The sequence below is a fragment of the Rhinoderma darwinii genome, chromosome 1 (assembly GCF_050947455.1).
Source record: "Rhinoderma darwinii isolate aRhiDar2 chromosome 1, aRhiDar2.hap1, whole genome shotgun sequence".
Lineage (NCBI taxonomy): Eukaryota > Metazoa > Chordata > Amphibia > Anura > Rhinodermatidae > Rhinoderma > Rhinoderma darwinii.
In genome coordinates, this window is record NC_134687.1 from 160,279,411 (window position 1) to 160,292,685 (window position 13,275).

The 13,275-nt window shown below is 40.6% G+C and overlaps 1 protein-coding gene across 2 annotated transcripts in view; it reads left to right on the plus strand.

Annotated features, from left to right (window-relative positions):
• SGMS2 (sphingomyelin synthase 2) overlaps nt 1–13,275 on the plus strand; it is a 70,788-nt gene that overhangs the window by 35,670 nt on the left and 21,843 nt on the right. For both annotated transcript variants that reach the window (XM_075860505.1, XM_075860506.1), the window contains exons 2-3: nt 6,476–6,970; nt 9,964–10,081. In XM_075860505.1, the coding sequence (XP_075716620.1) occupies nt 6,516–6,970; nt 9,964–10,081 (573 nt within the window). In that variant the 5' untranslated portion in view covers nt 6,476–6,515. The remainder of the gene's footprint in view (nt 1–6,475; nt 6,971–9,963; nt 10,082–13,275) is intronic.

Here is a 13,275-nt window from a genome sequence, read left to right on the forward strand (position 1 = left end):
CACCTAGAAGACGCAGGCACTAAATGTGGTGATTAATTGCTGGGAAGTAGAAGAGAAATCATGATTTTATTCCTGAACATCGCACTAGGATCATGTTCCATTAGCATCATTTACTGTTTGCCTCCAAACTCTGGTGGGAAAACATGGAGCCAGACAAAGCATTCGGCTTTATCTGCTGTGAATAAGGGAATTGTCGTTGCTCTGTCAGTGTTGTCTTGTTTATTATTTCATCGATTTTACAATTAGGGCTTGTCCACACACAACGGAATTGTTGCAGAAAATTTTTGCAGCAATTCCATTGAAAGTCAAAGGCTTTCCGCTGCGGCAAAAAACGCAAAATTTCCGGTGGTTTTTATTGCAGCAAATGGTACGTAAATTGCAGCGTTTTTCCCAGTGCTAGGAGATGGTGACATCGCTCCTGAAAAACGCAGCAATTCTGGACACTTTCTGCAGCATGCACGCACCGCTGGTCAATTTCGGCTCGGAAATTTTACGCAGCGCGTGGATGAGATTTGTTAAATCTTCTCCACTATGCTGCTACTGTATTCTGCTGCATTTTTTCCGACCACAGTGTGTGGACGAGCCCTTACAAAAATATAATAAATTGATGTGGTACACTAAATTGCAAAATAATAATAAAAAAAAAATAAACAAATAAAAAAAAAAAAATATATATATATATATATATATATATATATATATTCTCTATCTATCTCCCCCCCCCCCCCACCCCATAAGAAGTATAGATCATGATTTGCAGTTAATTAGACTGTAGGTGAATAGAGTACATTAGCTAATAATTCAGTTATATAGAGAAAGCTGGACCCCAGGGCGTATATGGAAATAATCATTTTCCGGTCATTTAAATGCTTTTAGGCTCTTTTCATAAACCACCAAAACCATTCTAACTATTTACTGAGATGGAATTTCTAAAGAATTCTATACGCCGCTTGTGAATTACTACAGACAACACTGTTTCATTAAAGGGGCTGTTCTAGAGTAAAAAGAAAAATAATAGCAGAAAATGTAGTGTAATAAAAAAATCACATAACTTACCTGGTAAATCCCCTGTCGCTCCAGCGCAATCTTTCTTTACATTCCAGCAGCAATGATGTGACGTACTGGCACGTGAGCGCTGCTGCCAATGACTGGATGCCGTGGCGATGCCAATAAGGCACTTGACCGCATGTCATCGCTGCTGGCATGTAAAGAAAAGACTGCCAGGAGACCACCAGAGCTGGAGCGACGGTGGATTTTACCAGATGATTTTTATTTTATTTATTTTTTAACCCCTTAATGACCGCCGATACGTCTTTTTACGGCGGTCATTAGTGGGCTTTATTCTAGAGCGCCGCCAAACTACGTCGCTGCATTAGAATAAAGTAAACAGAGCAGGGAGCCGTGAAATCTCCCTGCTCTCAGCTGCCAGAAGCAGCTGAGGGCTGGGAGCGTCCCTGCTCTGCCGGGTGAGATCGATATTAGTATCGATCTCACCTGTTTAACCCTTCAGATGCGGTGCACAATAGCGAGCACCGCATCTGAATGGTTTTGGAGAGAGGGAGGGAGCTCCCTCTCATCTCACTGACACCCGGCGATAAAATCGCCGAGTGTCTGTGTCTTCTATGGCAGCCGGGGGTCTAATAAAGACCCCCAGGTCTGCCTGCAGCGAATGCCTGCTAGATCATGCCGCAGGCATGACCTAGCAGATGCCTGTCCGTTTTAAACGGACAGGCAGTAATACACTGCAATACAAAAGTATTGCAGTGTATTATAATAGCGATCGGATGATAGGGAAGTCCCCTAGTGGGACTAGTAAAAAAGTAAAAAAAGTTTAATAAAGTTAATTTAAAAAAAAAGTGAAAAAAAAAAAATGAAAAACCCAGCTTTTCCCCTTACAAAATGCTTTACTATTAAAAAAAACTACAATAAAGCAAAAAAGTTACACATATTTGGTATCGCCGCGTCCGTAACGACCCCGACTATAAAGCTGTTACATTATTTAACCCGCACTGTGAACGCCGTAAAAAATAAAATAAAAAACAATGGAAAAATTGCTGTTTTCTGTTAATCCTGACTTAAAAAAAATGTGATAGAAAGTGATCAAAAAGTCGCATCTACTCTCAAATGGTACCAATAAAAACTGCAAGTCGTCCCGCAAAAAACAAGACCTTATACAGCTATGCCGACGCAAAAATAAAAAAGTTACAGCTCTTCGAATGTGACAATGGAAAAATGTAAAAAATGGCTTGGACATTAGGGCCCAGAATGCCAGCAGGGGGAAGGGGTTAATAGTTGTAATAATAATAAACATTTTTATTACTATTTTTACTGGCAGGTGTTTTTTTTTTTTTTTGTACTCTTGGACAACCCCTTAGGGACCAGCCTATTTTAGGCCTTAATGACCAAGCATTTATTTTTTTTTTTTCCATCGTCTTATTCAAAGAGCTATAACTTTTTTTTATTTTTACGTCTACATAGCTGTATAAGGACTTGCGGGACAAGTTGTACTTTTTAGTTGCACCGTTTTATTAATGTACTTTTAATAACTTTTTTTCGTCTTAAACCATCTACCGTGTGGTATAAATAACCACAGTATATTTCTATTCAGCGGCTCGTTACGATTGTGGCGATATGAAATGTATATCGTTTGTTTTACTACTTTTACACATTGTAAACACTTTTTTTTTTCTAAATTATTTGTTTTTGTGTCTCTATATTAAAAGAGCCACAATTTTTTTTTATTTTTTTTTGTGGGACGAATTTTTGATTGCTTTTGTATAGTTTTTTTTCTTTAAGGCAGGATGAACAGAAATTCTGGCATTGTTTGTTTGTTTTATTTTTTACGACATTCACCGTGTTGGTTAATAACATCATAGTTTTATAGTTTGGGCCGTTTTGGATGTGGCAATATCAAATATAGCTTTTTTTTTTTTTTTTTTTTTTTTTTTTTTTTAATTGTTTTTTTCATATTCAAGCATTTTGCAAGGGTTTTTTTAAATGTTATTTACTTGGGATGTTTGCTTATTATAAACGTAATTTTTTATTCTTTAGTCCCACTAGGGAACTGTACTGTGCTATGTTTCGATCATTTGTATAGTACACTGCAAGACCCCTGTACTGCAGTGTATTATGCCTGTCCGTGTAAATCCAAATGCCTATTTGGCATGGCCTAATAGGCATTCACTAAAGGCCCTGGCTGCCATAAAAACCATCAGCACCCCGCGTTCGCATTGCGGGTGTGCTGATGGGGTGAGAGTGCCGCAGTCACTATTGACATCCGCTCTAGCCGGCACGGTACGTGCCAGATTCATGTCACAGAGACGCCTTTTCACTGCGCTGTGGCATAAGTTCTCTTAATTGGCAGTTGAGAGAACCTGTATTGGTGGTCATTAAGGGGTTAAGGATAGGGGGAAAAAAAATTATAGGGACTTGAAGTAGGTACGTTGTATAATATTTATTCTTCTATTGAACTGCTTGGTTTAAGAAACAAAAACAAAAAAATCCGGATGGACATAAGCCAATGGGATTTATTGCAAAACTGGAAACTGCGGATGTCTCGGGTGTGCACCTTGTCACAGTACAGTTGTCCGTGGTCTTCTGAAACAAGCGCTGCACCTGTGTGAGCATCACATGATCAGGACAGAATCTCATTTTGTATAAATAAAGCTTCCCATTCACAGACTGCAAGCAGAGATCTTGAAAAACATAATAAATTGAAACACACAGAATATTGAAAGCTTGCAGGACTTTCATAATACAATAAATAGCCTTTAAGTATGGAAAACTGGATATCTCTTTGATATGAGCAGGTTGCATAGCTTTACTAAATCCAATCTGTGGATCATGTAATGTCCTATATGTAATTGTAGTAGGAGACATGAACTATATTACATCAGTATAGCACATATCTAGTAGAATATGTACAAGCTAAATAAGGATTTGTCTGTCCTACTATGGAGATTTACAACCAGCTGGGATATAATAGACCGGAAAACACAATACTTGGTCTGTAAATGGGCCATCTATCAACGATTGACTCCCAACCCATGAGATGATGTCCGAAATTACCAGCTGCCTACTCGCACCTGTCAGTTTAACCTGACCATATCTGAGCGGGTACGTTTAGTACTGTCCACATGTTTGTCAGCGCTGTAATTCTTGGGTCTAAATGAAAAACGTACCTATACCAAGAAATATTATACAGTGTCGAGGGATCAGCCAAACATTGAGACAAATAACTAAAACATAATCTTCAAATAGGAGCCTCGTGATAGCTAATAAAAACAAAATCACTAAATTTTGTCGCCCAAGAATATTCCTATTTGTCTGAAATGCAGAGCCGGATATTGATGTAGATCGAGGTTTTCAGATATTAACGAAGGGAGGCATAAAATCCTCAGCCTTTAGTAGCAGTTATCTGAGTTATTAATGAAGTTCTACCACAAAACAGGTTATTAATGGCTTTACACTTTATGTAAGGCTACATTAGGTCAGTTACAAAAATATTTTAACTGTAATGCAGACTATTGCTCCATTCTTCTCTATAAGCAAAGTACTTGAACCACCACTAGTCCCAGATCTTTAGTACAGGTCTGTTTTTTTTGTTTTTTGGTACACACACATCATTGCATATGCAAAAATATCACAATAATAGGACCATATTGGAAAGGCTGAAGGATAGACTTTACAAAGCCGCTTCTTAAAATTAGGGCATCATTAAAGAACTAATTTTTGTGTTTTCAATATTCTAAAATAATTATTCATATGATCATTTTATATCACTGCAAGTGAGAAACAGGCATCAGCACCTCATTGCTGCATGGTGACATGCAGGGGCATTGCTAGGGTCTTAAAAGATCAGGGGCACAAGCCCAAAGACATAGGTTTACCCCCCTACCCCGAAAAAAGATATACAGTCTCCAAGATATATATAATCTCTCCCTATCTATAAGACTATGGCCTCCCCCCCCTGTAGATGGTGCCACACACTCCCCCCGCTTTGTAGATGGCACCACACACGCTCCCCCTTTGTAGACGGTGCCACACACACCCTGTAGATGATGCCCCAGTGGGCCAATAAAAAAAACCTTTTATACTCACCTAGCTCCGTTCCCACGACAAACGGAGCTGCAGAGTTTCCGTCTCCTCAGTCCTGAGCCCATTAGACGCCGAGACAGGACCCTTGCGTAGTTTGGGGTGTCCAGTGACGTCATCGCGCTGGCGTGCACAGGGATCCTGTTTTAACTTATAGGCTGGATTCACGCGAGCACATTACGGTCATAATGGACGGACGTATTTCAGCCGCAAGTCCCGGACCGAACACACTGCAGAGAGGCGGGCTCCAAGCATCATACTTATGTACGATGCTAGGAGTCTCTGCCTCGCTGCCGGACAACTGTCCTGTACTGTAATCATGTTTTCAGTACGGGACAGTAGTTCCACGGAGAGGCAGGAACTCCTAGCATCGTACATAAGTATGATGCTAGGAGCCCAGCTCCCTGCAGTGTGTTCGGCCCGGGACTTGCGGCTGAAATACGTCCGTCCATTACGGACGTAATGTGCTCGTGTGAATCCAGCCATAGGCTGCTGGCCTTACGTGGCCTGTAGCCTAGTGAATCGCAGAGCAGGGAGCTCAGCTGATAGCTCCCTTCCCTGCCATAGAATTCAATTTTATCTGCGTCCTGAGAACGCAGATACAATTGAATGTGGCAGTCGCCCAGGGATTTGGGGCATCAGGCCAAAAATCCTGGGCTTGGGCCCCAGATGCCCGGTGCAAAAAACACCACTGGTGAAATGACATGCTGGCTACAGATAGGAGCTTTTTGTTTATACAGAATGCGACCGTGTGATCTCAGTAATCTGTAATGGAAAATTGCACTATAATACTGTAACTTTAAAACATACAAAATTGAAAAGCATAGAAGAGTCACCTTGTGCAAACTAGCTTGTAATGGGTGCACATACCTTCCTTGGTTTAACAGAAAATTTTCTTTTCATGGTTGGGCTTGTCCAAGAATTGACAACTATCTATCCACAGGATAGGTGATACAGTGAGTGTCTGATCGCCCCCCCCCCCCCTCCGTTCCTCCTCACTGCACCCCTATCCGAGAGTAGGAACTTGAATAGAGTGGCGATTTAGCGTCTGCAAAATGTAGGGAGGCATTAAAGCAATGCTCGATGGGAGAAGTATGCAAATTAGCTCTCCAGAAACAAGTAGACTGTCTCTACTGTACCATCTATAGGTGGCTACTTTGGAAGTCAATATCTGACCCTTTTATAGAGGTTAAAAGCCAAACCGGAGACCCCCATCTATGAACTGTTTGCATGTCTGAACTAACTAATATGTTACTTTATACTTAAGCATTCCATGATTTCTCTGCAAATATGAATGTAGCATGTGACTGATGTAAGAAAATTTTGAAAAAACATGTGAGATTTGTGGTTATCCGTAAAATTGTTTCCCTTCTCGTTATAGATGATCATTTATCAAGTTTGTTGTCCCTAAACTTTCTCCAATGGATTCTATTGAGACTGCAGTCATTGAAGTACATAAAGAAGTTACACGCAGCGAGACACTAAATGGCTTTCCAAGATCTGTTTCCTCAAACAGTGACGATGACCAGAATGTTAAAATTAAACCCAAAGGTTTACCCAATGGTCTACGAAAAGGAGCAAAGAAGTACCCAGACTATATTCAGATCACTTTGCCTGAAGACTCTAAAAATAAATATCCCCTAGAATGGTGGAAAACTGGCATTGCGTTTGTGTACGCGCTCTTCAATATGGTCCTCACTACAGTTATGATCACAGTAGTTCATGAAAGGGTTCCCCCTAAAGAAGTGAGCCCACCTTTGCCAGACAAGTTTTTTGATTACATTGATCGAATAACATGGGCTTTTTCTGTCTCTGAGATAAATGGGATGATTTTGGTTGGAATATGGTTTATACAATGGCTTTTCCTCAGATATAAGTAAGTACTAGTGATTTTAATACTTGAATAAATATAAAACATTTATGAATGCACCACTTTTTTAGTATTTAATGTTCATATTATGTATACACTTTGAGGGGAGATATATACATATATTTATATTCTTTATATATTAATTAATTTTAAAAAAAAAGATTACATTATAAACGTCCTTATACACAGTGCACAACCAAGCCGGACTGGCTTACGAAGCCAGTGTTTAGTGTCCTATAGAATAAAGAGCCATGACTGTCTACAGAACCGATCTCAGTGGTTTATATTCACAGCAAAACCTTACGGTACTTTGCAGTTTTATACCAGTAATGCCACTAAGGGTGTGTTCATTATAGTAAAAGGAAAGGCGGGCAGCACAAGAAAAATTAACGAACAAGAGTGCCAGTCAACGTAAGTTGTTATACCCTACCAAAAGAAAACCCTTCTAATAGACTGTACCTCTCAAATAAATGTAATCTTTATTACAACATTATATAGTACAAAAGAAAAAACAGACACTAGTTAAAAACAATAAAATGACACAAACCTGTGCAGGACCGTGGTCCTACCCCCTGGTTGGGCTGAAGGACAAGCCAAACATGAAGAAGGGAAAAGTAATATTACAATCCATAGGCCACTCCGCTTATCCCAGCTGACCTTACGCGGTAAACTGCATTCGAATGTATTAATTCATGCAATATCCATATAACACGTAGGTTCAAGAATAAAGGATCCCACAAATGACCATGTCCAGCATGCCTTTTTCTCCATGTGGGTATAACGTCATCTACAAGGGGTGTGACTTTTAAGGGTGTGTCGCGGAGAATTTACGGCTCTGATTTTAACGCAAAGCTGCAGCGAAGTCCACATGTGTTTATGCAGATTTTTTTGAAGTCCTACTCTGCCTTGGTATTATATTTATGTATTTTTGCTTAGGCACATCCTTAAACTATTTTAAGAATATGAAATAAAAGATCTTTGTAGAGAACAATATCCTCCTGTGGTTTACTATTCAAGGTCGTGAGATAAAGCTCATTTCGTTTTTTACCACTTTATACTGTGAACAGTTGTCATTTTATTAATAACCCATCAAACCGGCAGAAGTATACACAATAAATACAAATGGATAGGTCGCTTTTAACCCACCCTAACCACCCATATGGTTGCTAATATATGAAGAAAGCTTATAGAAAAGGCCTCCTGTCTGCTGTTCATAGGATATACAGTGAAGGAAATAAGTATTTGATCCCTTGCTGATTTTGTAAGTTTGCCCACTGTCAAAGACATGAACAGTCTAGACTTTTTAGGCTAGGTTAATTTTACCAGTGAGAGAGAGATTATATAAAAAAAAAAAAAAAAAACTGAAAATCACATTGTCAAAATTATATATATTTATTTGCATTGTGCACAGAGAAATAAGTATTTGATCTCTTTTGGCAAACAAGACTTAATACTTGGTGGCAAAACCCTTGTTGGCAAGCACAGCAGTCAGACATTTTTTTGTAGTTGATGATGAGGTTTGCACACATGTTAGATGGAATTTTGGCCCACTCCTCTTTGCAGATCATCTGTAAATCATTAAGATTTCGAGGCTGTCGCTTGGCAACTCGGATCTTCAGCTCCCTCCATAAGTTTTCGATAGGATTAAGGTCTGGAGACTGGCTAGGCCACTCCATGACCTTAATGTGCTTCTTTTTGAGCCACTCCTTTGTTGCCTTGGCTGTATGTTTCGGGTCATTGTCGTGCTCGAAGACCCAGCCACGAGCCATTTTTAATGTCCTGGTGGAGGGAAGGAGGTTGTCACTCAGGATTTGACGGTACATGGCTCCATCCATTCTCCCATTGATGCAGTGAAGTAGTCCTGTGCCCTTAGCAGAGAAACACCCCCAAAACATAATGTTTCCACCTCCATGCTTGACAGTGGGGATGGTGTTCTTTGGGTCATAGGCAGCATTTCTCTTCCTCCAAACACGGCGAGTTGAGTTAATACCAAAGAGCTCAATTTTAGTCTCATCTGACCACAGCACCTTCTCCCAATCACTCTCAAAATCATCCAGATGTTCATTTGCAAACTTCAGACGGGCCTGTACATGTGCCTTCTTGAGCAGGGGGACCTTGCGGGCACTGCAGGATTTTAATCCATTTCTGCGTAATGTGTTACCAATGGTTTTCTTGGTGACTGTGGTCCCAGCTGCCTTGAGATCATTAACAAGTTCCCCCCGTGTAGTTTTCGGCTGAGCTCTCACCTTCCTCAGGATCAAGGATACCCCACGAGGTGAGATTTTGCATGGAGCCCCAGATCGATGTCGATTGACAGTCATTTTGTATGTCTTCCATTTTCTTACTATTGCACCAACAGTTGTCTCCTCACCCAGCGTCTTACTTATGGTTCTGTAGCCCATTCCAGCCTTGTGCAGGTCTATGATCTTGTCCCTGACATCCTTAGAAAGCTCTTTGGTCTTGCCCATGTTGTAGAGGTTAGTCAGACTGATTAATTGAGTCTGTGGACAGGAATCTTTTATACAGGTGACCATGTAAGACAGTTGTCTTTAATGCAGGCACCAAGTTGATTTGGAGCATGTAACTGGTCTGGAGGAGGCTGAAATCTTAATGGTTGGTAGGGGATCAAATACTTATTTCTCTGTGCAAAATGCAAATAAATAGAAAATCACATTGTCAAAATTATATATGTTGTTTTTTTTATGTAATCTATTTCTCACTGGTAAAATTAACCTAGCCTAAAAATTCTAGACTGTTCATGTCTTTGACAGTGGGCAAACTTACAAAATCAGCAAGGGATCAAATACTTATTTCCTTCACTGTATATGTTCCTGTCTGATGCTTGAAGTAGTATTTCATAAACCTCTCCCATATTTTGTCTGCATCTAACTTTATTAAGTTCATATTTTGATCAAGTATTTTCACATATACCTATACTCCCTTTACAGTAAAATTGTCATAAACTTCATTCATAATTTTTATTTCGCTTCTGTTTACAGATCAATTGTGGGCCGCAGGTATTTTTTTATTGTTGGGACTTTATACTTATACAGATGTATTACAATGTATGTTACAACCCTCCCTGTGCCTGGAATGCACTTCCAATGTGCCCCAAAGGTAAGTTTTTCTCTTTCTAGAGGAACAGTCTTATATATTTTTTTTTTTAATTTTCCTTTGAAATTTTGAGATGGTTTAAAACTCGTGTAAGGCCTCATGCACATGGCGGAATTAAGGCCCTATACAACCTCTGAGTTGAACGGAGGCATAATAGGGCATCCAGAGGCGTTTAGAGGGCCTTAAAGGGGACCTGTCACCAGCATTTCACCTATTGAACTCTACTCACCCCTCACTGGCCGCTGCTGTCAAAAATTAATTGCCGTTATCCCCTCTCCTAAACTCCTCCTCTGACCATAAATAACGGTCTGCAAACATTTTGCACCTTTTATGGTAATAATCGAGCAGTCTCGTTTGTTCCTGTTCTTATGCCCACCCACAGGCAAAAGCTGTCCCGCCCTGAATGCCAAAATCTCATCTGAGATAGCAGGCCTGCGCCCGTCATGTTTGATCTGACCCTCCTTCCCTGCTTTGTCCAGGCCCCAAATCTTGTTATTGCGCAAGCGCCGCTATTGTGTCCCGGTGTGCGCACGCACAAGAACAGGACATAGGTGCGTGAGATTTCGTGTGTGATGTGGGGAGGCGGGAATCTGTCAATCAAAAGTAAGGAGGCGGGGGAAAGGCTTGAGGAATGAAGGTATGACTCTTTTATACTCATTAGCATACAGCACGAGAACACTAAAAAATGGAATACTAAAGGTATAGAGCCTTCTTAGAAGATGATTATATGTTACATAAAAAAAAAAATTCACCCACTTCCACCAGGTTTAATAGGTGAAATGCTGGTGACCGGTTCCCTTTAAAGTACCTCCGTATGTCTCCTATTTCTTTCAATTGGAATTCGTACAAATCATTGTCCATCGAATGTCACATTATGGTGGGTTCTCTAGAATGGGGCCGAAGGGACTCTCTGTGCCATCGTACAGCCTCCCTGCTTACACGATGGCCTAAAGATAGTAATCTGGATTTTTTTTTATCCCCAGCCACCTCACTTACCTACCTGTAAAACTGATCAAACAGGACTACTGAAGCTTTCCCTTTGGCTTAGGCCCCACGGGAGAATTGCGGCCCCATTCATTTCTATGGACCCACGTACACGACTATGATTTCGACAGTCCGTGCATGTCCCAGGAGCCTGGACCACAGAAAGAACGGACATGTCTTATTACGGCCGTGTTTTGGGGTCCAGGCTCATATAAAATAAAGGATGCGGCCATGTGCACCGCCCGCGATTTGCGGGCGGCTCGCGGGTGACACACGGTCGTGTGCATGAGGCCTTAGTGTTAAAGTGCTGATACGCTCCTCAACATGAATTATCTTTAGACTGGCAGGAAAGGTTTTCTGGAAGGCAGAAGGATTAAAATTACATTTTCAGAGAGGGCATGAGATGTAAAAATAAATGGGCTATTCATCTTTTCAAATGTTCACATTTCCGTCTTTCTATTGCATTTTCTTTAGTGATTTTGCAGTAATAGAATTTATTCAGCTGAAACCACTTGCTTGCTAAGTCCCCTTTGGCTCAGTTGGTGTGCTTCACTAACCCTGGCAGTGTCCATCCATCTCTGAGCGGTGGTTGCCAGGGTCTGGTATATAGACAAGTCATTCGGCATATAAATGAAGACCGTATAATACTCTAAAAAATTATGTCTTATTACAACAGCATAGACTGAAATTTCTGAGGACTCCTGTTGAGAAGGAGAATGTGTCTGCTTATTGCTTGGTAATGGTTAGTTTTAGAAAAATGAATTTCATTGATCTATAGACATTTATGTTGCCAGTCCTGGATGTTCTTGCTGACTCCTATACTGTTTTGTCCATCCCCTGACTTGGGTCCAATTTCCGGTTCTGTTTTTTTTTTTTTTTTTTAGATTTTCTCCCTGATACTACCACTGTTCTGCTCATTTCTGCTCTCTCCTGCTTGGTGTTGACAGATAACAACATGTTGTGGACCAGAAGAAAGACTAGTTTGGTTGGAATGAGGAGACTGACAGGCATTTGCCTGCATTGCTAAATCACAAAGCTGTATAAAGGACCCATATGGCTATACAGCATTTGTAATGTGGGGGCATGTTTTGAGATACACTACTAGATATAATGTATGACTAATAGTTTTATCCCTGGTTTGTAGTTGACTTATATATTTATCCCTGTATCTAGTAAGCAAAAACGTTTTATTTTTTTATACTCCTGGTCGTCACCTTGTCACTTAGCTGTCAATGTTCCAGTGATGTCACTGTCTTCTTAGAAAATCTCATAGCATCTCTATCCGTCCGTGCAGTCACATACAGTACAGTCCTGTTTATGTGTAGGCAGAACAGAGCAGCTATCATTTGACAGCCGCACATTTCTCTGGGAGGAGCCCATTTTCCATGGGCACTCCTGCCCACCACTGATTTAAGCAGCTGCACTGTAGGTTTCTGCCTTTGCCTAGGTTAAGGACAAGCTCCAAAGCAACCACTCCTGAGTACAATGATCATAGATTCCGTGTTTGAGTCCTGCCCTATGGTACTGTTCATACGTGTGCAGTTCTTGTGGTATAGCTGGTGCATTTAAAGCAGTAGACCTGACTTTTTTTTCCCGCTATTTATGAGGTTTTTTTTTGTGTTTTTTTTGTCTTTCACCATTTGGCAGCAGAATAAGCATTGTCTACGAGCCTATAGTGGCATCCACTTTCTATGTATCATAGATGTCTTACTAGAAATTGCTAAGAAGTGGGCAGAAATTAATCTAGACTGAGGGATTTAGTCTTTCGTAACTAGCAGAGGGTGTTTAAATTGGTTGTCTGGTTTAGAAGACTCCTTTTCAAATTCTATATTCGCAAATTCTGAGTTAATAGAAAGGGATAATCGATTATCCAGAGAGGAGAGTGGCTATAAAGGCATCTCTTACCTTGGAGGACCCAACACACCCATGCATATTACAGACAAGCCAATTATACCCATTGGAACTGTGTAATGCTTTATTTCCTCTGCGGTGGCACGACCGTGGAAATCGCTTATTTCTTGTGGTTTTTCCCACAGACTTCTGCTGCTTGATTATTCTATTTTTTCCAATGGCTGCAAATGAGATAAATTAAGAAAAGTAGCAGTACTTTACCTATCCTTTCACCCAGCGATCCATGGCTAATGCGGTCCCGTGCTAGGTGCATGTAAACAATCACCAGAAGTACCACCGGAGCATGAGCGCTGGATTGCCGG